Raw genomic sequence first — 26,945 nt, 5'->3', positions numbered from 1 at the left:
TGCAAGCGGGGCACCCCTTAGAACTGTGTGTCCGGGGTGGGGGTCGGGACCCTTTAAGCACAGCCCTCGGCTAGCCTGAGACAGCATCTCCATGCTCTAAGTCCTCCTTTTATGCCCTGCCGGCACTGCTTCCGGCCATCCTTAAGCCCTGTTCAGAGTCCACTCAATGTGGACTTGCTAGTTCGAACTAGCAAAACGCTAGTTCAAACGAGTTTTTAGTTCTAGATGCGTTAGTTCGAACTAGCTTAGTTCGAATTAACTAATTCGAACTAAGTTAGTTCGAACTAGCGCTGTAGTGTAGACGTACCCTTAGACTGCATGTGGCTTTTGATCTCTTTGGGGATTTTTCTTGTTAGAGAGAAAATCCTTCTGTGTGTTTCTTACCATATCACCAAATGCGGATTGTTGATCAGATTGAGGCCATGTCTACACTACGGGCAGTGCCGTGGCACAGCAATGGTGCCATAGCTATGCTGCTAAAGCCAGGGCCAGATCGACTCTTCCGGGGGCACGGGACTATTAGATTTTGTGGGGGCTCCCTAGGCTCCAGAATGGGGCCAAAAAGAAAGGGTTCAGAATGCAAAAGGGGGGCCAAACAGTTTTAATCCCAGCAAGGGAGGTGACGGGAAACAGCAGCGCACAGAGCCATCTTCTCCCCGCCCCAGCTAGGCAAGACTGGATGACAGGCAGGGGATTTAGTGCTTGCAGCCCAAGGCCCTGGGGAAAGGTGCCTCTGCAAAAAGAGCTGCACTTTTGGCAGTCTGGAGATTTTTTTGCGGGGCCCCCAAGGCCCGGGGCTGCATGCCCTGGCCAAAGCACTGTAGTGTAGATTCTCCTCATAGAAGCAGAAGGGGTTTTACTGTCACTGTGAGGATTCCACTTCCCTCTATCTAGTGGTGTTGTGTAACGTAAAAACAGGTGGTTGTTTCTTCTTTTTTTTTTTTAATTCCATGAAGACAAAGCCTTAATCTAGTGTGACAATGGTGATGGGAAAGCTGGGACAGGGGACAGACAGAGGTGGGAAGAATGTTCCCCGATTCAATGATCATTATCCTCCAACTGAATTGCTCTTCACAACCTGGAGCAGAGACAATTAAGTGTTCTGTAATTTATAAATTTAGAAGAAGCCACCAGATTGTGATATGTTTAGAGAGATATAATTTAAACATGCCTAACATAAGTGTTTGAAAATTGCAGCTCACATGGAAAAATAGCTATTTTTCCAAGAGTAGACTTTGTGTACCCAGCTACAGCTCACATGAATATTATACAGCAGTGTTTGGAACTACCTCCTCCTCACCATGCAAGCTTTTAGGAAAGAAAATGCTGACACAACCTTAATTACAGTAATAATTATGGTAATGTGAATACTCCCCAACCACCAGTCCAGCAAGCTCATTTGTAAATCTTTCCCTTTTGCGGTCTGGGCTGACTGGTTATATAAACTAAAACAAAAGAGAGGAACTTGATTAACTTATTTTAAGGTTACACTGATTTTGTCATAATGGAGGAGCCAGACAATAGCACTAAAACAAAAAAGGTTTCAATGTGCTCATGAACTGACCACAGAACAAACCAAACATTACATGCATCTGAAAAATCCTGCAGGAAAAACAAAGGCCCTCTTCAATATTTTTTGTTTTTTTCCCCCTTCTTCCTCTTCTCAGTATAATCATCTGCAGACAAATTTAAAGTTAAGAATTGACATTTCCTTCTTGTCACTTCCCACAACAAGAGAGGCATTGTGTCAGAAGATCCTTTTATTGCAGCCTTGAAGACATGAGCTAATCAAGGCCAATGGGAAAGAAAAATGATACCTAGTGTATGTTCCTATTTTATTTTTTCAATAGCATAGGCCCACCTTTACTGAGGTATGTGGTTGGTCCTGTGCTTGGAGCATTGTGTCAGGATATGTATTTTACCACAAGATACCAATTAAGCTAATTACATCACAACACAAAGCAGTGATTGTTTAATCTAGAAGAAAGAGAACCAGTCATTGATAGAAGCTATGTTCCGGTGGCTTTTTTTTAAAAAAGAAAAAAGCTGTGAAAAACATCAACACAGAATATGAGGGAACATCTGAGGTAACTAAATACAAATTATTTGAAATGTATTTGAAAGCAAATTGGAATGAGGCCTCCTATGAATATACAGCCATCTTCAAAACCCCCAAGACTAATCGCCTCTTTTTTTATCCACATGATAGCCAGGACAACTATGCCAACTTTCCCGAGTGACCAGTGTGCATCCATCTTGACCCCAGAAAGACCACAACAGGACATGTAACAGTGTTTCTCTAAAACTCTCCCCGTTAGCAGTCTTGATCCTTCTGGGAAAGGATTACAAAAGCTCTGCTAATATACTCAGGCAGGTGGTTCATTAAAGGAGGTGGGAACAGTTCTCTAAAAAACGTTAGTGAGATATTTTAGGCAAAAACTGGTACTAGAAGGCTGGTCTACCTAAAACCTCACATCCTTAAAAGATGTAGTTAAACTGACCTAAGCCCAGGTGTAGATATCACTAGATTTTTGGAGAAGTTCTTCTGTCAACCTAGCTACTACAGGAGGTGAATGAAAAATAATGATGGAAAAACCCCTGCTGTCACTGCAGCAAGAGCATAATGGCACTACAGCAGCGAAATGGCAGCATTCCACATATGCTGCTGTAGCACTTGACATATCCATCTAGGTTTCAAGTTCACTTCTCCATGCCCATTCATCCCTTGGCTTCTTTGATGAGACAGTCAAGAAAGGGTCAGCTAGTGCCAAAAGATGGTAGTTTTTGTTATGTGGACAAACAGCTATTGGGAACTGCACTGAGAATACAACACTCCTTCCCAATAGCTGAGAAAACAGTTGTCAGGTGGTACAGGCAGTCCCCGACTTACGCAGATCCGACTTATGTCGGATCCGCACTTACGAACGGGGCTTTCTCGCCCCGGAGGTCGAGGTAGCGGATTGCTACCTGCGAGCTCCGGGGCGAGAAAGCCCCGTTGGTAAGCTGCTCTGGTGCCCCTGGTCTGCTGGAGACCGTCTCCAGCAGACCAGGGGCACCGGGCGGGTTCCCACGCTTCTGAGGCTTTGCCAGAGCAAAGCCTCAGAAGCGCGGAAACCCGCCGCTGCTGCCGCTTGAGTCCCGGTGCCTGTGGTCTGCTGGGGACCGTCCCCAGCAGACCACAGGCACCGGGACTGAAGCCGCAGCCGCGGGGGGGTCCCACGCCTCTGAGACTTTGCCAGAGCAAAGCCTCAGAGGCGCGGCACCCCGCTGCCGCTGCGGCTCTGCTCCCCTTGTCCCTGGTCTGCTGGGGGGGGAGGGGGCGCGCAGCTAGTGTGCCCCCCCCCCCAAGCAGACCAGGCTTTTGTTTTGGACCCTGGAGCAGAGCAGCTGGGGCACTGCGGATTGGTCCTGCAGCGCCCGCTCTGGGCACTACTGGACCAACCCGGCAGCACCCCAGCTGCTCTGCCCCAGGTCTTGATTCAGCCGCTGCTGGTCAGTTTCAGCAGTGGCTGAATCAGGACGCCTGGGGCAGAGCAGCTGGGGTGCTGCTGGGCTGGGCCAGTAGCGCCAAGGAGCGGTGCTACTGGAGCAACCCAGCAGCACCCCAGCTGCTCTGCCCCAGGCGTCCCTAAGTCAGCCGCTGCTGAAACTGACCAGCGCTGACTACAGGAAGCCCGAGGCAGAGTTGCTCTGCCCCAGGCTTCCTGGAATCAGCGCTGATCAGTTTCAGCAGCAGCTGACTTGGGGAAGCTTGGGGTTCTTAAGTTGAATCTGTATGTAAGTCAGAACTGGCGGTCAGTTTCAGCAGCGGCTGAATCTGGACGCCAGTTCCGACTTACATACAGATTCAACTTAAGAACAAACCTACAGTCCCTATCTTGTACGTAACCCGGAGACTGCCTGTAATAGCTTTCCTTTTCCATAAGCAGTAGCTGGAACTGAAGTAGGGCCCATGAGGTACAAGGTTCTGTAATCTATTAGTAACCTGGGCTTTCTGCTGCACTCACAAGCCATTAAATCCGTCTTTCCTTATGCCAGAGGTTTCTTTTATTTGTAACACCTACTTAACACCGTATCTGCTGAACTGTGAAAAGTGCAATGCCCTAACAATTTCTCTTTCGGTCTAATTTGTTAGGCCTGGTATCTGGGAAACTTTCTTAAGCTTGCTCTATACCAAAAACTGAAGTCAGCACAGCCACATCCCCCAGGGGTGTGAAAAATGTCACGTTCCATGCAACACAGTTAGGTTGATCTAACCCATGCAGCAGACACAGCTAGGTCAATCTTTCCACTGATCTAACTACCACCTCTTACCAAGGAGGATTACCTTCAGCAGCAGTTCTCAAACCATGGGTCGGGACCTCATAGTGGGTCAATACCCCCATTTTAACGGGGTCATAAGGCTGGTGTTAGACTCCATGGTCTGGGGCTGAGCCCCACTGCCAGGGGCTGAAACTGAACCCTGAACTGGTCACTTGGGAAAGCACTGCCCAGGTTCAAAGTCAAAGACCAAGGGCTTTAGCCCTGGGTGACAGGGGTCAAGTTATAGCTTCCCCCCTTCCCGACACACCTGAGACTGAATTCCTTGGGCTTTGCCCCCCGCAGCCTGAGCAGCAGGTCTTGGGCAAGCTGAGGCTTCCGTCCCTCCCTCCTAGTAATTTTTGTTGGCAGAAGGGGGGGACGCAGTGCAATGAAGTTGGAGAAGCCCTGACCTACATCAATGGAAATTCCCCTTCCATCAATGCAGGAAATATTTGCACTACTGTGGCACAGCTGCAGTGCCTCAGCTGTGCCGCTATAGTAGAGACATGGACTTGAAGATTTTTACAGATCCTTTCATACACAGGGAGGAAGGAACTCCAAAGCAAGGGTGATTCTGCCTATTAGTGATGAAATGAGAGCATACTGAAGGACACGGAGCACTTCTTACCTTCCTGGTTACTGCTGGATCCAAATAGCCCTTTAATTTCTGGATATACGTATGTGGAGGGTTCTTCACTTGAAATCTTTCCTGCAGAGAGCACATAATCATCAGACATTCAAGCAGTGATTCACTGTATATTCTAACAATTCAGCTGTATCTAACTGAAACTATAATATAAACCCCAGATGACTGAAAGCTCTGGAAGAATTAAGTGGTGTTAAATATAAGATACCACCTGGCTGGTGCAGTCTTTACAATGTGGAATAACATGAAAAACACAATAGACAGACCAGGATGGTTTCCTTTATGGAAGAACTCTCATTTTTATAGTTATTCATATCTGAAGGAAGGGGGATTACTAAATGTATAAGTGAATGTTCTATAAACTAGTTTGCGAGGTCTTCCGGACAGGGAGCCCATCTTTGCCTAAATGTGACAGTGACATTTCTAACATAGGTTGCACCTCCCTAAACAAAGACTCTTGGACCACAGCTGTTTCTGGACCAGAAAGCCCTGGGGTAGAGAGCCCAGTGACAGGAGGGCTGGCAGCTGAGGGCCCTGTTGGGCTGGGTGCCCAGTGGAGATGATGATAGCAGACCTGGGGCCAGGGTCCCCAATAACGGGACCGGTGGTAGTTCCCAACAGGGGCCAGCGGCAGGAGGCCTGGGGCCAGCGCTGGGAAGGGACAGCAAGCTAGATGGCCGGAGACAGGGGATCTCCCCCTGATCCGGCAAATTCCCTTGGTCAGTACCAGTCAGGTCCAGGGGGTTGCGGGGAGCAGACCTACGAGGTCCAACTTGTACAACATTCTGTACAAGCATCCTAAAGTTACAGAAACTTATACTATGCAAAATAACACCCATGGGAAACCATTCTCCTGCCTTAGGGTATGTGTCATCTCAAAACTATAGGGAGGGGGGGAGAGACTGAAGTATCTAGTACCCTGAAAAAAAATAAAGACAACATTTTTCTTTCTAGTATTGATTCCTTTTAAAAAGGGCTTCTGAGGTGATGTCCAGCTGGAGTTATCAGCCCTCATTATAGCTGGAAATAGTACTCTGAACGCTCATTGCTCACATACTTTGGGTCTTTGCTGAGGATCCTTGGTTATTACACTATTATAAAGTATATGTAATTATAAAGTATATGTAAAGGTGAGAAGGACAAATCAAAGAGCTATCAGGGTATGGCACTGATGGGCTTTGTTACCTGGGATTTTTTACGCTTTTTACTTTTGCTCTACCCCTACCCTGGAACTCTCTTCCATTTTCTGCACTGTCTTGGACATTTTGAAGAACCTTTCTACCTATGTGAAAGAGAAATTTTACTATCACTCCTTAGAATGCTGATGCTCTTACTGTCTTTGAGAAAACAGCTTTCCACTTTGTATTTAATGTGATAGTATACATACAAATGAGTGTGTGCATTTTTGTTGAGCAAAGAACTGGTTAATAATACAAATTATGACCTGAGGAGGAAGGAAGGGGATCAGTTGTGATTATGCCCTATCAATTCTTTTCCTTAATTTCCAGTAGAATGAAGGACTGCTTTACATTCCAGCTTTAATATTTCATATAGACAAGAACCATGACTATGTCTTGTAACACTGTTGGGTTTTCTTACCCCCTGTGGGCTGAATAATGATTTTTAAATGTTTCCCTTTCATTTTCAGACTGATTACATCATTACAGACTGATTACAGTCTTGCAATGCCTCTAGAACTTTATCATGCTTACACATACATTGCAGTGCTTCTTTATCCTACATCAATATACATTAAATACACAATGTCCATAATACCACATCCTACTTTCCCTGGCAACACAAATCCTGCACACTAACATGGTTACTACACACAGGAACTGATTTTTTTCTACCACTATCTGCTAACATTGTTTGAATTGTTGAATGAATTGATAACCGAGGAGAATTCTGCTTGAAGAGAGGTGAAAGCTCTGTTGTTTTGCTTTAAATAATGGTTCGCAACCACATCAGTCTTTCCATTTCTATTTATTGCTTCTGGTCTGTGCGCCAATCCACCTGCCTGTCTTCTTGATATCAGTTCTTAGATTACTGAGGCTTTTACATAGGAACAACATTTCCATACTCATTGTCAGGTAAGCTCTGTGAATTTCTATTCTATATTGATACTATGCCACTTAAAGGATCAGCTAGGATTACAGCTCCTACAGGCTTGGTATCTACTGGAGAGCCAAAAGAACTGCACAGAGTCCTGATAAGATACGCAATAATTACAACACTTTTCTAACTCCCAACTCAGCTGCTCTCCCATCAAGGCTAAGAGATGAAAAGCCAACAGATCTGACTCTCCACTGAAAATTTTATTTTCCCATTACTATTGTACAAATTCTCATTAAGGGTCTGATTGACCCGCCAGGCACAGGACCACAGAGAGGGACATTACTGAATGGCTCAGGAAGTCACAATGCCTTCCAGTTGTGCACTGAAGTACAGTTGGAGTATGCTCCTTGAGTCACTTCCAGAGAGTGTGGCCATTTGGTTCCAACTGTGCCCTACAATATGGAAAAGAGCCCAAGCTTTCCTCTGCCCTTGGGTAGGGTTGCCAGGTGTCCGGTATTCACTCAGACAGTCCGGTATTTTCAGCTCCTGTCTGGTAAAAAAGTTCAGAGAATACCGGACACCTAAAATGTCTGGTATTTTCTGAATTTTTCCCCAGCCAGGAGGCGAAAATGCCGGGCACTTGGCAACCCTACAAACACTCAGCACCCGGCCTCCCTCCTCCCTCCTCCCCGAGCCCTCCCTTGGCTCCCATCACCCCCAGCCCCCTGACCCCAGCCCCCATGCTTACCTGGTTCCCCAAGGCTGCTTGCACAAAATGGCTGCCAGCCAAAAGTCCCCCCCCCATCTTTCTTTTCCCCCCTTCAACAGAATTTTTTCCTGTTTTGGGGGGGGGGGAGGGGGGAAGGTTCGGTATTTTTGTTTCAACCATCTGGCAACCCTATGGGTGACTTGTGCTCCAGCCTGATTTGTGCCCCAGGCTGTGCCTGAAGGGAGTAGAGTCCTAACCAGGAATTGCAACGGAACTAAGCTGCTCACCAAGGGGATACAAAGAGTGCTTACACTGCAAATAAAAAAAAAGCCACAGCTGGCCCATGCCAGCTGGCTTCAGCTCAGGGATCTCAGGCATCAGGGTCATATAACTGTGGTATACACATTCACGGCTTGGGCTGGAGACCAGGCTCCGAGACCCTGCAAGGATGGAGGGTCCCACAGCTGAAGTTCCAGCCCAAACCCCAATGTCTACACAGCAATATTTAGCTCTGCAGTCCAAGCCCCATGAGCCCAGGTAAGCTAACCCAGATTAGCCCCATGCCAGAGGGCTTTCATTCCTATGTAGACAGATAGGACAGCTCTTTGATCCCTTTATGGCTAGAGTACTTCTGCAAGAGGCAGATACCACAGAAGAAATCCAACAGTGGATCAGACCTTCTAGTCTAGTTGCCCGCCCCTGTCTAGCCAGGTCCAAATGCTGGGGCAAAAAAGGAGATATGAAAAAAATCCCATAGTGGACATTTGTTCTTTTCATGTCCTCTGTAGCTGATGGTACATATTTTGTTAGCAGCTAAGTCGCTTTACTCATAAGTTCCTACAGTAGTTTTGGGTATATATATCACACTCCTAGTAACTGTTGCTCTTTACTATATCAAGTCGCATCAGACTTTGCTCTTTTAACATCTCAATCATGGATAGTGCATATCTTTACTACTCAAGAAAAGTAAGAACCCAAAGATTTGTGTACACTAGAAAAGGTCTGCCTGTGTAGCTTCTAGAAATATCCCGAAATAGCAATGCTGCGTCTTTAAAAGCACCTGCTATTTTTCAAAATAGCTGGTGCACTATTCCAACATCCCTGTAACCCTCATTCCACAAGGGTTTAAAGGATTTTCCAGAATAGTACCTTATTTTGAAATTTGGCATTGTCTAGTTCTTTTGATTTAGACTCTGAATAAGCGGCACAATTTGCGTAGCACAAATTGCGTAACTTATTCCAACAGAAAGGTGCTGTCTAGACACAACCCTCGTGTAGATGTAGCAGCAGAAAAAAGTGTTTTTGCTGGTATAATACAATAGGCTATATGGCAAAAGACATGCATGCTGGTATAGCTGCATTTACACTAGAGCCTTTGTTGGTACAGAAATGTCGAACAAAATTCCACACCTATGCGACATTATTAAACTGGCACAATCCTCTGCTGGTGTAACTCCATTAATTTAAATGCCATTGACTTCAATGGAGTTTTGTCAGCTGATAATTTAGCTCTGGGTCTGGAAGGAAGTCTGTCCTGAGAATACTAAACTGAATTCAAGTTGAGTCACTATTACTCAATAGCTGAATTATATTATTTTCTTGAATTAACACCTGTGTATTACACATGATTAAGACAAAAATAGTCTTTCTTCATGTGTAATAACCAAACACTGCTTTATATTTTCATTTTTATGCACTAGATTTTGTATCAATATAACTCTGCTATGTGGCCTTTCCTGCACAATTTTTTCCCCAGGTTCTACAAAATCTTTTAAATGTAGTGAACATATGCTTCTTGTATATTACTATAGTCAGGTATGACAGTATTGATTTGTCATTCCACCATGCTGCAGAAATGTCTATTATGTCATTCTTCTATTTCCATAATGTAGACTGTTTCCTTCTAAGTCACCTATTGTTGGTTTGGAGACTCTCAGTTTGGCTTATAAATTTTTATTATAGTTGGATCACTTGCCTATTTTTATTGATTTACTCCTTAATCTAGCACCCTTTCACTTGTATAGAATTTACTTCTGTGCTCTCAACCTATCCAACCTGCAGCACAGTTCTGATAGAATAATACCGGGGTCAACAACCTATAGCACTTATGGCATGCAAGCAGATTTTCAGTGGCACGTGAGGTGGGAGCTCATCCCTGCCACTCCTTCCCCATGCAACCACCGAAGAGCTCTCCCTCTTCCCCGCAGCAGGTTAAGCTGCAGGGGAAGGAGGCAGTTCTGGGGCTGAAGCTCTTCAGTGGGACCTCCAGGGCCAGCCCTGGACTGTGTGATCGCAGCAGCAGTGCCTCCCGGCTTCTGGGGCTGGCCCGTGACCACGTGGCTCCAGCAATAGTTGCAAGGGGACGTGAAGCCAGTTAAGTGTCCCGCCTCATGGCCAGACCCCCACACTCCAATCCCCCTTACTCACCATCCTCCCCCTGCCAAGACTCTGCACCCTCAGCTTGCTCCTTCACTCTCCCTTGTTCCTGCACCCTCCCTTCTGGTCAGACTCTCCCCCTCCTGGCCAGACACCTACCCCCACCATTGCTCCTGCACCCTGCCTCCTGGCCACACAATGCACCGTCCCTTGCTTCTGCTCCCTCCAGATGGCCAGACACCCTACTGCTGGCCTGTTTATGCACCCTACCTTCCACCCAGACCTTGCAACCTCTCCCCATTCTGCACCCCACCGCCCTCTCAGATCCCCATCCCTATACCACTCGCTGGCATCCCTGTCTTAGACGCTGAAACCTTCCCCCCCACACACACACCATTTTTTAACGTAAGGGGTTCATAAAATCCAGTAACTCTGGCACCCCAGAAAAGTAAATCTGGCCGATGAGAAACCCTAAACCTCAGGACTTCCTGTCCCTTCACCTCACCCTCTGAGGCTGGAGCACCAGAGGAGTGAAATGTCTCAGCTGGGGGCCACATCAGTGAGGGCTGGGGGGTTTTGGAGGAGTTTTTTTGTTTCTCACTCGTGTGGTCCTCAACTGATTTTTCTATGGGTCAGTGGTCCCCGACCCAAAAAAGGTTCCCCACTCCTGCCATAAATAAAGAAAACATTGAAACCTTTTGTGTTGGACTTAATTTATTTTATTTAAAACGAAGTTTGGTAAACTAACATGAGAAAGTTAAAACACTTAATCTGTTTAATAATTAAAATTAAACTGTTCTCCCTAGCGGAAGCTGGTTCAGAAAATATGGTCACTGTACCCAGCCTAGCCCTGCTTCCCCTCCCTCTCCCCATAGCACACAGATCCATGAATAAGCTAAATCCTGGTATGTCACTTCTGAAAAATTGCCAGCCCCTGGAGTAATACCTATGTATGACAAACATTTCTATCAGATGGCTGTCCAACTTGAGGGCTTCCCCAGCACCTGCCAGTTTTATTCCAACTCTTAATTTAAAAACTTTATCCAAAACTTTTTAAATATCTGAGCTAGAAACTTGCTTTTGCGTCAGTTAAACTACAGTTCATCTTTTCTATACAGGCTCTCTCGTCTCCCATAATTCCCCCAAGCCAATACCTACTACAGAAATAATCTGGCCCTAAGCCTCTGTCCTCATTTTCAAGGGTAATTTTGGGTTATAACTGTATTTATTCTAGTGGGTTTTTACTGTTTTATAGGATATGGGCTGGACAGTGATTTCCCCTGTAATGGTAGACAACAAGGAAACAGGGCTTGCCTTGGTGGGTACCTGTGCAAGAGGCTATCAAATTCTTTGTTCCTTGTGCTCTGGCATACAAAAGTAGCCCACAGATTTGTACCTGGCTTGATATAACAAAGATACAAGAATGCTGTATCAGAGCAGGAGAAGCTGTGGAAGGGAAGGCTCTTGTACTCACAGGGGAAAGATTCTGTGAAGGAGCAGAGAGGAAGCAGGAGTGGGAAATGAGCAGGAGTGGGAAAGAGATCTAAGAGAAACAAGACAGACATGGAGGAATTTAAAAGAAAAGAAAAATTTTCATTCAATTCCAGTATTAATTATTATTATTATTATTATTATTATTATTAAATGTCACAGACTTTAAGTTCATCATGATCATCTAGTCTAACCTGCCTTCACACTGGCCACAAAATTTCACCTACCCATCCACTCCGGCCCATAACCTGTGGCTGTGTTACTGAAGTAAAAAAACCAGTCACTCTGCCAATCTGACCTGGAGGAAAATTCCTTCCTAACCCCACGATCAATTAGATCATGTTAGCAGGATGCCAAGACCCATCAACCAGACACCTGGGAAAGAATTATCTGTAGCAGCAACTCAGAACCCTTCTCACCTAGCAATAAATCTCCAGCTATTGGAGATATCTGCTAACAGCAGTTGCAGATGGGTCATTGGCCATTGTAGATAACCTCACTGTTCCATCCCATCAGTAAATGTATCAAATTCAGTCTCAAAGACAATTAGGTTTTTTGCCTCCACCACTCCCACTGGAAGGCTATTCCAGAACTTTACTCCTCTGATGATGAGAAACTTCCATCTAATTTCAAACAAACTTGTTGATGTCCAGTTTATATCCATCTGTTCTTGTATCAATATTGCCCCTTCTCTTAAATATCTCCTCCCCCTTCCTGGTGCTTTGCTCTCTATAAATATATCAGAGGGACATCATATCTCCCCTCAGCCTTCATTTTGTTAGATTAAACAATCATGCTACTTAAGTTTCTTCTTGTCAAGGAAGTTCTCAATTTCCCTGATCCTCCTAGCAGCCCTTCTCTGCACCTGTTTCAGTTTGAATTCATCTTTCAGAAATATGGGAGATCATCACAGGGGCCAGTATTGAAGATGAGGTCTCACTAGTAACTTGCACAATGGGACTAGCACTTCCTTTTCTCTACTGGAAATACACTGCCTGATACCTCATAGGATTGCATTAGACTTTTTTATGGCCCCATCGCACTGGCAGCTCACGGGGACTGACCAGTGCACTCGCCTCTGTCACTTCCAACTGAAAACATAGAATTCAATTAGTAAATTCTGTGTTTGTGCCTTTGACCACTGATGATTCATCTGATTTTGCCTGAGTAGTTCCTCACTTTACTGACATGCTAACACAGACTAAAGGCAAAAAATTCTCACCTCAAAGGGAGAAATGTATTTCCCATCATAAAGCTGCAATGGGAGGGGAATGCAGAGCTCTATCACATTTTCCCAAGTCATAGGATCATTTGGTTAATTTTGTAGGGAACCACTGGATGAGTCACAAATCTGGTAACCAGAATCCATGACATACACTCTCTAATTACAGGCTGATATAACAAAAATACTGTTTGTTATGCCTGTTCCACAGTCAGACAGACATCCATTCTATAAAACTGCCAGGAAATGTACATTCTTCTGCAGGGATATGCTGTGCTCAGACTTGTTCAGAGCAGCGCCAAACATTCTGATACTTCAATCTTAGAGGAATTTTAAACTACTTTTCCTTAGTTTCTGAGAAAGCTCACATAATAATCTTCTCCTGATATTACAGCCTCACATTTTGTAACTGAAATGTGAAACTTCCATGTATTAGGTCAAGATGAAATCCTGACTATATGATCTGTAAGATGCTTGATAATGAAGGGCAGATTACTGCTTAGTATTCAGAAGGCCACTTTCATATACACAGCCATTTTCATTGATGTTATTACCATGTTGCTTACTGCAAAAATATCAACCATAGTGAAAAACAGGAACAGTCTTAAAATCCTATCCTATAGTCCTCCAAACTCTGGCTGAAATTCCTTCCAAATGCAGCACATAGGAATCTCTTCTCTTCCCTCTTTTGCAATGTTTTGAATTTTAAAATACTTTGGCCCATAAACACCTATTTGTGTTCCAGCACTGTGTCCCTTGCATCATTTTCACTGCTATTGCTTCCACCACCACTAGCAGGTCTTGGGTCTCTGTGCTTGTCTTAAGTCAGCAACTTGCTTCTAGCTTCCCATGGGCAGAGTATGTAGAGTACACAGACGTGTAGCAGAAAATTTCTAGGTACACAGTGCCCTTGGGTGCAACACAAAGATGCCTTAAAATGTTTTAAACTGGAAGTTAATGACAGGAGAGGAATGAGGAACTAGATCAGGATGAAAATGGGGAGAAGAGAAGGCGTTAGCAAGGGGATGAAGTTTGAGGCTGTATTTTGGGATAAAGATTTGAAGCATTCTTGCTTCGTCTGAATAAACTGCCTATTCTAAAGCTAATACAACAGGATAGTATTGAAAGATGCAATGGAGGATATGTTTCTTTCATAACAAAGAGCTTTTCAGCTTCCAAAACAAGGGCAGCAATGGTTTTAACGAACAAAGCCATCAGATCAGATAACCCCAAAAGACTAACTCAGATTTGGGGTTTTCTGTATGGACAATGAAGGCCTGGAGGTGGAACACATGTTAGTGTGCACTTCCTTATTTCCCCTCCCCTTCCTCCGCCCTCCGTAAGCTAACACAAGCTGCTCATTCCACCATTGGGCACTTAGTTACAAGCAAGCCTACAGCGTTTGCATAGAAAACCCAGAACATTCCAACTTCATCACCTATTTGCTCAGATTTGGGTCTTATTCGGTGTCTAGGGTTGCCAGATGGTTTAACCAAAAATACAGACACCCCCCCCCCCCCAAAAAAAACACATGGAAAAAAAATTATGTTGAGGAAAAAACAAAAGGGGGGGGGGGACCAAAGTTGTTAAAAAAAAAAAAAAATCTGCATGGCCCCTTTAAGAAGAGGCTTTTTTTGCTGGCGACCATTTTGTTTTTCTGTTCCAGCAACAAGACAAGCCCCTGTGGAACTAAGTAAGCGGGGGGGGGGGGGGGGGTGTATGGAGGTGCAGGGGGGGCCTGGCAGGGGTCCAGGGGGACCAGCGGGAGGTCCGGGGGCTGGGAGGTCCGGGTTGCTGAGTGTTGTAGGGTTGCCAGGTGTCCGGTATTTTCGCCTCCTGGCAGGGAAAAAACAAAATCAGAAAATATGGGACATTTTAGGTGTCCAGTATTTTCTGAATTTTTTTACCGGGCAGGAGGCGAAAATACCGGACTGTCCAGGTCAATACCAGACACCTGGCAACCCTATCAGTGTGAGAGAGTCCCTTCCACATCAGCAAGATATCTGGGATATATATGTTGGGTGATGAGAAAAAAGGGCATATTTGTAGCTTTTGATTTTTGATCATGCTCATTTAATTAAGGAACAAAGACACACTAAGACAAAGGGCTTAAGTCAGAGCTGGTGTAAGGAGGTACAATTCCACTGACTTCAGCAGTATGCACCTTTACACTAGCTCTGAACCTGGCTAACAGAGTGTCATGGAATATAGTACAGGCAGGCCTTGAACTTATGATATAATTTTCATGAACCAATTATGTTGTAAGTCAACACATGTAACGGTAATCCACTCCATTATCAAACCATGCATCATAAAGCCAAAATCCACATGGTGAGTGAAATCAGGGTTTCAATTCAGAAATGTCAGAAAGTGTCATTAATTGTAAGTGGAATGTTGTAAAGTCGAGGACTGCCTGTATTTGAAATTTCAATGGCTGTAAAAATGTTCATTAGAATTGACTGCTTCTGTGTACATACGGTTACCTAGGAAATTGCTTAATTGCATTTCAATTACTGCTAATTGGGGATGCTACCAGTATGTTGTGAAAGGCACTAATGTAGACAGATGCAAGGAGTTAAGGTTATGTTTCCACATGATGTGCAGAGGCTTAGTCATGAAGTCTCCTATAGTGTTAATGGAAGTCATCTGTAAATCTATGAATCATATAGCATACATACCCCAAGCAACTGACTGTAAAGAAGCAAATCACACAGAGCTGAAGTAGGGGAAACCCTCATAGAAGGATGAATATACTATGCCCTAACTTGTTATGAAAGGCATATTTTTATCAAATGAAAACCAAATGTATGAAATGAACTACTTTGAATAGCAAAATGTTAAACAATATTTGGGATGAATTCACTGTGTTATTTTTTGTGTGCTCTTTATAGAGTATTACTGGGTTGGATTACATTTACACTAAGCCCGTTTTATACTGTTCTGTTAGTATAATAGGGACTTAAATGAAAGTAAATGTAAACAAAAATTTTAAAGTAATGTACACTCATATCAACACATGCTAAAGCCCATTTACCTTATGTAGCAATGTAAAGGGGCCTTAATATACACAAGATTTGGTCCCATTGTGCACTGCTGAACAGTTGCCACTTTTCAGGTTATAGGTGTCTGCTGGTCAGAGGCAGGTGAAGTCGTAGTCACCTATAAAACTAGGGATACTGTAGAGACTGTGCTCTCCAATGTTGTGCCTACATTTCTGTCTCCAATTAATTATAGTAAAAAATGTTAACAATGAACAATCAGATAGCTAGATGACCAAAATGTTACCATTTGCAACTACAGGTTGAACATCTGGCACTCTCTGGTCCAGCAACATCTATGGTCTGGCATGAGTTTAATTAGCCAGATGTCAACTTATGATAGGTGTGGCCAAGTTTTCTACAGTCCCATAAAATTTGTTTACAGCCACCATGTTATTTAGCTCTGATTTACCCAATGTCTTCTAGGAGCCCACTAAACAATGGAAATATTGCTGCTAGAAAACATTGACCTCCTGTGGTCCAGCAAGTTCTCTTGTTCGGTACTATTCAGGAAATGAGGGTGCCTGACAACAAAGGTTCAACCTGTACAACAGAAGCAACAAAATAGCAGGCACAACATTCAAGGTCAGTTTTAGAAATAAGGCAAGTAATTTAAAAATCAGAATGACAATTGGTACAAATTGGATTGTATCCAATTCAATTCTTCCTGAAAATAATCAGTCTGAATCTTAAAAAGGGTCAGAATAACTACCACCATCAGGCTTTTTTCCTCATTAGTTCGAACAGTTTATTCCTTCTCTTCCTGAGAGTTCTTCTATGGAGATATAGCTTGGCTATGTTTAGTCTAATTCTCAAGAGCAGAGCTTTTATTCTCTGGCTGCCTTGCACTTATTTAATAATCAGCCGTTATATGTTTTCCTAGCTGCCAATTGTAATATTTTTAGTCTTCTGAGACTAAACCTAGAGGACTTTAATTAGTAAATTTATTATAGTTTATGATTCTGATCTTTTGTCTGTTTCTACATGTGTTCTCAAACTATCAATAAATATTCACTGACAAAATTCTCTCTTAAATAGAAATAAATTTTCAAAAAATCACAACTCCTTTTTCTGCAAAGCACAATGGAATTCTTTGCACTGAAGGACATGAAATAAGTCTTTATCTGTAACAGCAGGTTTCAAAAATATTTCTTTTTAATCAATGATCAGTGGTTGAAAATGTTTACTCGCCCTAAAAATATTTTTACTAGTACATCAAAATGCTTCTGGACTGGAAGGTCACAAGGAATCAGACTTTAAAACAGGTGAGGAACCTCAGCCTGGGTTCATTCATTGAGTTGACTTGAGAAGGCTTTAACTTACTGCAGATTAGTGAAGTTCTACTATATGGGATTGCAGGATATTATTTTTAGGGAACACCGTCTCAAAGTATAACCAATCTCTATACAGTTATCAGCTAACAAAGTTAATAAAAATTATTTTCTTGGGTGGACTGATAACTGTGATAAGGATATTTAAAACGAACACAAACAAATTTACCTGACATAAAACTAATGAGTGAATTGTGTTTAATGGCAGAGAAAAGTTGAAGAGCTAAAATTCAGAAACTCACAAGAAAAGGGGAAAATAATGTATTGGCATAACTTTTGCTCTACTATTTAATTAACTACTAGTGACAAGGAGTCCTAGACGAAGGGTATGTCTACACTAGCCCCCTAGTTCGAACTAGGGAGACTAATGTAGGCATTCGAAGTTGCAAATAAAGCCCGGGATATTTAAATCCCAGGCTTCATTTGCAACTTCGAATGCCTACATTAGCCTCCCTAGTTCGAACTAGGGGGCTAGTGTAGACATATCTTAACAGACTTATTGGAGTATAAGCTTTCGTGGGCAAAAACATGCATCTGATGAAGTGGGTCTTTGCCCACGAAAGCTTATGCTCCAATAAATCTGTTAATCTATAAGGTGCCACAGAACTCCTTGTGGCTTTTGCAGATTCAGACTAACACGGCTACCCCTCTGATACTAATGAAGTACTGGTGTCTTCTCAGATATTGCACAAAGCCAGGAATATGTCAGAGATTAGAAAATTTAAATTGATACTATTGATTAAAAAGAAGCTATCAAGTGTTCTAGTCAGCAAGGATCTGATGAACTGAGACATTTTATTATGGGTCAGTGACCCCAACTCCCACCCCTGATTTATAGGGTGCACTACGGGTTCCTCTTTTGCTGACTCAATTGCACTAGCTGAAGCAAAAGAAGGAAGGATGATTGTTCCTCAAATCCTGCCCACTTTGGAAAGATTTAGCACTAGCAAAACACTGATTGTGCCAGTTCCTTATGCAGGGAAACAGGCCATTTCCTTCTTGCACTCGTGAACAGCGCTATGCCACAGTTGCGACTGCTTATGACTACAAGCACAAAGCTTCTGGCTGAACTCTGGGATCCAGCACTGTCTGACTGACACAGGCACACGTACACCTTCAGGAAGATCAATCATCCAGAGGTCTAACTTTCAGTGCTCAATTTAGGACCCACTAAATCAAATGTTGAGGGTGCCCCCATCAACTCCAGAACTCTTCGCAGTCATGAGAAGTAAGGGAAGTCAACAGGAGAATTTCTCCCATCAACTTCCCACTGTGGGGCCGCCCCAGAAAAATCAATGCAAGGGACATTGAATAGGGATTTAAAGTCCTGTTTAAACAATTAACTGATTAAACATTAGTTCAACTAGTTAACCACTTACATGGGGATGGGCGGGAACTGGGAGGGAGCTACTCTGGAGCCTGGCTGCACTGCACCCCGGATAGGGGACTTCTCCAGCCCAGATGGAATGGAGCACCTCCCTACCTGCAGTGTGGAGGGTCTAGCCGGACTGCAGCAGCCTCTCACCCAATGCAAGAGGGGAACTGCTCCAGTCGAGTCAGGGCACCAGTTAATCGTAACTGGTAAGCATCACCAGTAAGATTACCAGTTAACCATTCACGTTCCTAACATCGACTCCAGCTGGCATTGTATAATACCTTGCATCAAGTTTCTCCACCAGTTTAGACCTGGCCTGAGACATTGGTTTTTACATGACATATACATTCTTTGGCTATCACAAACGATGGGTTAAAAACACTGTACCTTTTACTCGCTCTTTATATTTCCTTCCCCATCCCATTCTTTAGCTATTAATAGTGGCTGACAAGATAAATCTGTTTCCAAAATAAAAAATAATACGGCAAAGGATTTAGAACTATTTTAACTTACTTCTTTTTTACCACACATAACTTAGAATTTAAATTTCTGATTCAGCCCTCCAGAACTTAAGAGCAAAAATGTAAGCTAGTTTGTGACTTCTTGCCATATAGTCATTATCAGATTCTGAGTTTTAGAACAAGCTAAAAAAGTTAATAGATCACAATGGGATCTGTCATATCTTCAATATGTATGTAACTCACATTAATATCAACAGCACCTATTAACCTGAAACGAGGAAACCAAAACCTAACAATTGTACTTAATCCTAATTTATCATTTACTTAGGCTGTAAATTATTTTTATCCTTAATTTTCAGTATAACAGTGGGGGGGGGGGGAGTGGAGAATTATACTAATGCTTAAAGACTTAAGTGGAAGGTGATATATACACAATTTATTTATTATTAATTATTATTATAATATATTTCTTGTATGGTGCAAAAAAAGTGGTAGGCACTTCACAAAAGATAATGTAGGGCATTTATTGTCCTAAAGATCATACCTTCTAAATTTCAGGCATCACACACTGAGCGCGCAAGACAAATTGTAGGGAAGTAATAGAGCGAGGAAGAATACAATTACCCCAGTGCCATGCGGCTAATCTGCTTGCATGTTTACACAGTATGTAAAGATGTTTATTTTATTATTTATTCAGACAAACAAAAACAACACAATGAATATCACTGACTCAGTATTTGTGGCCACCCTGAATACAACTCATGGAACCAATGAAGAAACACTGTTGACTATACTGTCTAAACTCCTGAGATTATACACATGATCCTAGGAGTCCAAGACTATCATTGATTAACAGGCCACCCACACACAAGCCTCCCATTGACTTTAATGGGATATCTGCACATGAAACAGTAGCACAAATGTACTCTAAGAGAGTAAGGGCCTGATTGTGCTTGCCTCCCATGCGTGTGTATAACAGAATGTCTCTTTTTCCTACTGAGAGCCAATGGGGAAAAAACCTGGGCCACCTGCGACTGGTTCATTTGTTGAAGGCACTAATATTTTCACTCTCACCACCAGGTACAGCCAGTGTTCAGCAAATGTTCATCCGGCACTGACTGTCTTGCCAACACCTCTGTCTGTTTGTGTCTGTCTGTCTCTCTAAATTCTCTTTCCTCAACAATGTTCTCAAGGAAATACAGGCAGTCCCTGGGTTACGTACAAGATAGGGACTGTAGGTCTGTTCTTAAGCTGAATTTGTATGTAAGTTGGAACTGGTACATATTGTAGGGGAAACTCTAGCCAAACATTTCTCCAGAGCTCAGTTTTATTCTCCCACACCTCACTTCCCTCAGTCCTTTATTCTCAAGCTGAGGTGTCTGCTGAGAAAAGCCGCTCCGCGTCTCCCTGGTCTGCTGGGGGGAAGCAGCTAGTGTGGGGTTGCCTCACCCCGTTTGTAAGTAGGGATCCGATGTAAGTCGGATCCATGTAATCCAGGGACTGCCTATATCGGACAGCCAACTTCAATACCAACTGAGCTCCACCAATATCTTAGTCATTTTCCAGAAAGTCTTCAAACGCATTGTTCTGATGGGGAATTTCTTAACACTTACAAAGACCGAACATCCATATTAGCACTATTTGATTTACCAGATGATCCTCATCCCAGTGTATCTCAAGGGGCTATTGACCCAGCTCTGTACCCTGCCCAGGTAGATGGAACTGGCTGCACTCATTCTTCTCAAATAGATCCTCAGATGACATGATGGGGAGTTGCTCCTTATCCCCTTATAGGCCTAAATCCTATCATCTCTATTTTTTCATATATGATACATCAAACCACTGGCATGGACACTCTAAACACTATGGGCTACAGTGCTACCAATGTACTGATATCACCCAGTTCTACAATTTCTCATTGAGTTATAGCAAGTCTGTAGGAACACCTTGAAAAGTACTTCATTCAATCTAGTTGAGACAGGCTGGTAGGAAGAAGAAGAGGAGGAAACTAGACTCTGTGGCCCCTTGGTGACATGACTGCTGTACATTATATACAGCCATAAAAGCAACACAAATACAGACAGGCAAAAACTGGAAAATAATGTCAGTGATTTTTAAAAGGAATGATGGGTAAATCTGCTCTCAGAGAAGAACTGCTAGATAATTTTTAATTGGGGTGTTTAATGTCTGAACAAAACACTGCAGCAAATTGATTTCAGTTACCTAGGAGTGATCACAGTATGACACACAGCAGCTGGACAAAGTTCTTCTGAAACTGACTCAATCCAGTGTTTTTCAAGCTACTATGTTGGTACAATATCCTAGGATAATTGCTGCAAGGAATCCTAGTATGGCTGATGAGTTATTCCTGTACTATTCAGCACTAACACGAATGGAAGTAACCAATAATTCCTAGAAGTCTAACAAATTCAGGGTAAAGTTTGAGTGCAAAAGCAAAAAAAAATTCCCAAGGTTTTCTTAGCCATGGTCCGTGGTGCTCTCATAATACTTGGAAATAGTTATTTATATTATTTATGCCTCATAGTAAAAAGTGTAAGATTTAAACTATATTGGCAGTAAAAGTAAAAGTCAGAGATCTATGTTTTCCCTATCACTACAGTCTTAAGTAGAACTCTTAATAACCTGATTCTGGAAAACAGACTTAATTTAACACCAAGAAGCCATGTCACTTCCAATATGCTTTTGCCTCCTAAAATATTCAATACATCTTCTGCCTTAAGAACCCTACAGCCTCCCTTGTTCACTTGTATCACCCTTATTATTAGTGTCGGTTAAGTAACTACACAAATTCTAAGGAGAACAAAGCCCAGAATCATTGACAGTTTCAGCACCTTGTGAAACAACCATCTGGAGTCTGACATGATTTGGTTGGTTTCAGAGACTGAAAAGATTGCTCAGTGAAATTTTAAATCAAAATCTTTGCAGCAAGCAGAGTTTCACTTTTATGTTGCACACAGATGCAATGACAATGACAGGAGGCAGCCTTAGCCACTGGTGCTCTCTGTACTAGATGGTATTTGTAATACAGGCACTCCACACTTTCACCATGAATATGCCTCACCCTCATCTGAATGTTGGCTCAGCTCAGTTCAGTCATGAGCAGTCAGGCTGATGGCATTTCTCCTCGGTGTCTCCTGGGAAGTTAAATAACAGCATCACCCTTTGTTGGATGGTGACAACTTCTGACCACTAATGATCTAGGTCAGATTTCGGCAGGTGATCTAAGTGGACGGAGGTGTTTACTCCTTTACCAGTTTCCTGAGCCATCAAGTCACCAGTTTTTCTTTTAGAGATCTAGCCAGTGTATGTGAATTCTTCAGATGCTCTGTAACAAGTGCCACTAATGTGTGCGATTCTTGCTTAACCTCATTACTCAGTGTCTCCTATTTATAGAAGGACCTTAAATCCATTTCAAATTGTCAAAATGACTTGGACAAATGAAATCTTACACATTTATAATGTAATACTGCTTACTGGGTCAATGAAACACCAGATGGTATACTGCTGTGTCTTAAAAATTACCCCATCATAACACAAGGGGGTTCTTTGAAAAGCTGTCTGATTCCCACAAAAAGAAAGCAGTAATAATCTGGTTTAATGTAAAAATGAAGTCTCCAATAAATGGAGCTTTCTCTATCTAAAAATTGGCATCTGTAGGAAACGAAAAAGACACCAGATATACTAGTGATTGTGTGAGGAAATTGTGAAAACTGCTGCCAAAGAGTTAATGGTCCACCATGGTGATACACAGCAAAATAAGTCATTTTTCAACAATCTTTCCTTGATCAAACAGCTAAACAGAAGTTCAGGCCATATCCACTGCCTGTTTTCAATATCAGTAAGGTATAGTCACAGAAAATTTACAATCTATTCTCAGCTTTCACCACAAACCACCTTTCAGTTTTTCTTTATCAGTAAAATAGACTTTGAATTCAATAATCCATCTGAGAGCTGAACTCAATAACCAGAAAATAACCTTTAAAATAATCTGTTGTCTGAGCAATTCTGCCACTTATGGTGATTGATCTCTCCTTTAAAATAATGCCCAGGCTGTGGCCAAAGGGTAACTGGGCACTTGTAGTCTAGTCTCTAATGTGAAGGGCTTTAAATACCAGCCACTGATTTGTGCTGATGTTTCAGTTAAGCTATCATTCTGTTCCATAATGCACTATCTCCAAAACCTGCCATGATTCATGGAAAGAATAGGCACACATCATTTCTCTTTAAAAGACTCATAAAAAAGTGACTATACAGAAGTCAGAAGCAAAGATGCTGGAGTTGTGAAAAGGAAGGCTGGGTTCCAGAAAGTAGTGTCAGGGTGAAAATAACTGGGTGTGAACTATACATCTTTTATCAGTAGCTTCAGCTTAGGACTGGAGGCTTAATGTTTAATTTTGGTTTTAGAAATGAAGTGGATTATTTATCTTAAAGAGAGTACAAATAAGGCAAGTGTAAAGGGAAATAAATCTCTCCAGAGCTCTTCTGTGATTATAGATCTGATCTCCACACCTAGAGCTCAGACTTATTTACTTTTGTGCAGTGTAGTGTGAAGACACCAGCTTCTGAGTGTGGTCCTTTTTTGAGACATGGACTTCAGTCAAGGAACATGGCAAAATGGTTCTCATTTCCCTGTAGTAATAACCAGGGATGAAATCTTGGCCCCACTGAAGTTAAACCGTGTTTTGTCACAGTCTTCAATAGAGTCAAGGCTGTTGTACTCTAGGTCTGAGAGAAATGGGACTGGATTATTCAGGCTCTGTGAAAATTATTTTCTGATTTTAAGTCGCCAAGGATTTCACTCTCCTGAGTTTCATTCTGAGTTTCATACAATAATCAACCCAAAATTCAAAAGGGAGGCTTAGCTGAAGCATGGAATTTGGCCTGGTTTAAGGTGAAACTACAATTCTTTGCACCCACAATCACGTTGAGTCAAATTACTGGAAATGAGCCCCATCTTACTCCAATCAAGGTCCCATCTTGCTCCAAGGAGCAGATGAACCTTAGAGAATCTCTCTGTGAATCTGCACTGAGCTCCATGTTGGTAACAAAAAAATTTTTTAATGGGCTTTTTTGTAAAAACACTTCCCTGATATTGGATTTCATTATACAAACATGATACAACTCTAGTAAGGACTAAGCAAAATAGCCAATGATGGTGGCAGCCCTGTGATTTTCAACCAACCATTGCCTTCCTTGTTGGCCTCCTACTTATGCTTTCTCTGATACTCCACATACCAACAACAGCTTCAAATACAGAATACACCCTGGCTGGGAAGGGAGCCTTGTCTTGCCAAAGCTAGCCATTAGGGGGCATAGAAAAGCTTTATTACACATTCCCCACCACCCTCGACATTCCTGTCCCTTTCAAAATATTCTCTGCCCAGAAACCTGTGAAGGCCAATGCCATAGCTCTGACTCTCCCAAAGGATTGCAAAACCCTAGCATCTCCTAAGCCTTAGGGCAGTCTACCAAATACAAAAACCTTTATCAAATTATCTGTTAGGTCACTCAAACCATTCCTGATATCCAGCTTCCTTCTGTTTACCCTCCACAATAAGGAATCTCCAAGGCTAGGGCATTTGCAGCTAGCACGTGGGGCTATTTATTTCTCTCATGTCACTCCTTGCCCACCATTTGTCTTAGGATGTTCTCCTGCCTTAGACACTGCTGTTCTGTCCTAGAAACAAGAACATCCTCACGTCTTTTCTACCTTGCAATCATCACTTAGAATCAGATTTCTCAAGGATGATGTCATGTCATTCCGGTGACCCCTTGCACATTTTTGGAATATCAGACATTCAGGTACTTTCTAGGAATGGCATAGGTTTACTCCTACCAGTGTTATCAGACCCTTGACAGCATGACCTTCAAAATCACATGGCACTGGACACATGAAGTTGAAGGGTATGCCATCCCCATATTCCTATCGCAAGTGAGGTCATGCTGACAGGGGAAGAGTTGTGTGCTATCCATTATGGCATCTGATATCAGACAAAAATGCATCTGCTTTTGTCTCAGTACCATCTGGGAGACAAATGTTACGAAAGCAGGACAGTCTACTTTAAAACCAGATGAGCGGCCTCATGACACCTCACTTCTCCAAAACAAGCAACTGAAATAAATAGGGCAGCAGCAGGAAATCTTCTTACCTTACCATCTCTTCAAGAATCAGCAATTCTCCCCATTCCCTATCAGGCCAGGAACCTGACACCAACAGCGGTAACTATTAATTTTACTCTAGTTCAGTGAACTAGAAGCAGGAAAGACACTTTTGGCATCGCAGTAGAAGGACCTACATAGCTCAGAATATATATAACAACAGAGGAACAGAGAAATTGCTACACTGGATCAAATCCAAGGTCCATCTAATCCAATGTCTCTGGAAGTGACCAATACCAGGTGTCTCCGAAGAAAATAAGAATCCCACCATAGGTCAATGTGGGATAATCTGCCTCTTCAAATAGCAAAGATGAAACTAGTGGTTCTCCAGTGTTGATAATAAATCAGAGACACTGTGTAAGAAGTTCAGTTCATAGAGTCAGTTCTCTCCATGCTGTTCCCTACTGTCTGTTTCTCAAAATATTTCATAGGTATATGACTAGGAAATGCACCATAAACCACTTATAAACCACACAGTTTGAGAACACAGCTGTAGTTTAAAGCCTTCCTCCTTCAGATCATTATTTTAAATGCAGCACTGGACTGTATGAAATGAAAGTTGTTGGTTTTCCAAGAAATTCTGTTAATTCACTTATGGTTTTTTTAATGAAAAATTGGCATAGAATAGCGATTCTCAAACTGAAGTCCATGGACCTCTTGGGGAGGGGGGTGGTATCCATGAGGGTATTCCAGGGGGTCTGAGAGTCCTGGCTGGGGTCTGTCTCTCTGATCATTTAATCTCATGCACCATATGCTACATTACACTCCATTGTGGCTGCTCTAATTTACACTGGCTGGTAATCACTCCCAAAGTGATGTCAGGGTATCTGAGGAGCTGTGGCAGAAAACAGAACTTCAGTTACATGCCTCTAGTAGCCCAAAGCAGGCCACACACAAAGGAAGCACGCAGAAGGGGATGGCATAAAGCCAGCTATTCTGACTCTATTCCCCTTAGTGATTTCCCCACATTAAGAGAATCAGGCACATCTTGTTAGAATACCTTAGTGACCCCGCTAGGTCATCACTATCAGTGGGAAAGTGCTGGCTAAGAATCTGATCTAGCATGCTTTAACCACAGTGATGACAATGTGTTGCTAATTACTGGGATTTTCCCCTGTGTTTCCCATGCTGTATGTTGCTGTCTCAACTCCTTTATCCTTTTATCTGTGGACTCCAAAACTTATGTAAAGTGGCAGCAGCTGTGTACTGTAAATGTATGACAAGCTCTTAGGTGTGAATGAATGCATCTAGGCCATGTGATATGGCTACTTCCTTCTTCCTCAATCTTGTATGTGTGCAAAATGACTGTGTAAAACCCAGGACAAACCTTATAATTCATTATCCACATTTTGATGCTACATGCACTAAGCAATCCTTGAGAATGCTGGTTACATACCGTATGCAATTTGCGGTAGTGTTTCAGTAAGCTGTAATTTTAAATATTATAGTACTTTAAATGTTTTGTATAAAATATTCAAGGAACTCAAGGAGATTGCTCTGTACTGCAATTTACTTCATTAATCTGACTTCACAACAGACTCTGCCACTCTGGGGAATGTAAGGGAGATGTCTCACAGAGCTTTATATTATATCCTGTCCACGATCCATCCACATGATTAAAGATTTGGCTGAATTCTCACTTTGGGTTCCTACAACCTAACTTTTTCTCTGTGGTTATATCACCACAGTACATCTTACTCCTTCACCCCAGGCTGAACAGAATCAGGGTTTGTGTTCTTAGCAATGACTGTGTATG

The 26,945-nt window shown here is 42.6% G+C and overlaps 1 protein-coding gene across 5 annotated transcripts in view; it reads right to left on the bottom strand.

Moving 5' to 3' along the window:
- The window catches only part of FMNL2 (formin like 2), a 286,160-nt gene that overhangs the window by 106,824 nt on the left and 152,391 nt on the right, over positions 1 to 26,945 (bottom strand). For all 5 annotated transcript variants that reach the window (XM_006125649.4, XM_006125650.4, XM_006125648.4 and 2 more), the window contains exon 3: positions 4,931 to 5,011. In XM_006125649.4, coding sequence (XP_006125711.1) covers positions 4,931 to 5,011 — 81 coding nt within the window. The remainder of the gene's footprint in view (positions 1 to 4,930; positions 5,012 to 26,945) is intronic.

This window comes from Pelodiscus sinensis, chromosome 7, assembly GCF_049634645.1.
Source record: "Pelodiscus sinensis isolate JC-2024 chromosome 7, ASM4963464v1, whole genome shotgun sequence".
Taxonomy (NCBI): domain Eukaryota; kingdom Metazoa; phylum Chordata; order Testudines; family Trionychidae; genus Pelodiscus; species Pelodiscus sinensis.
The sequence above is the reverse complement of the archived record's forward strand: the minus strand, read 5'-3'. Positions and strand labels throughout refer to the sequence as shown.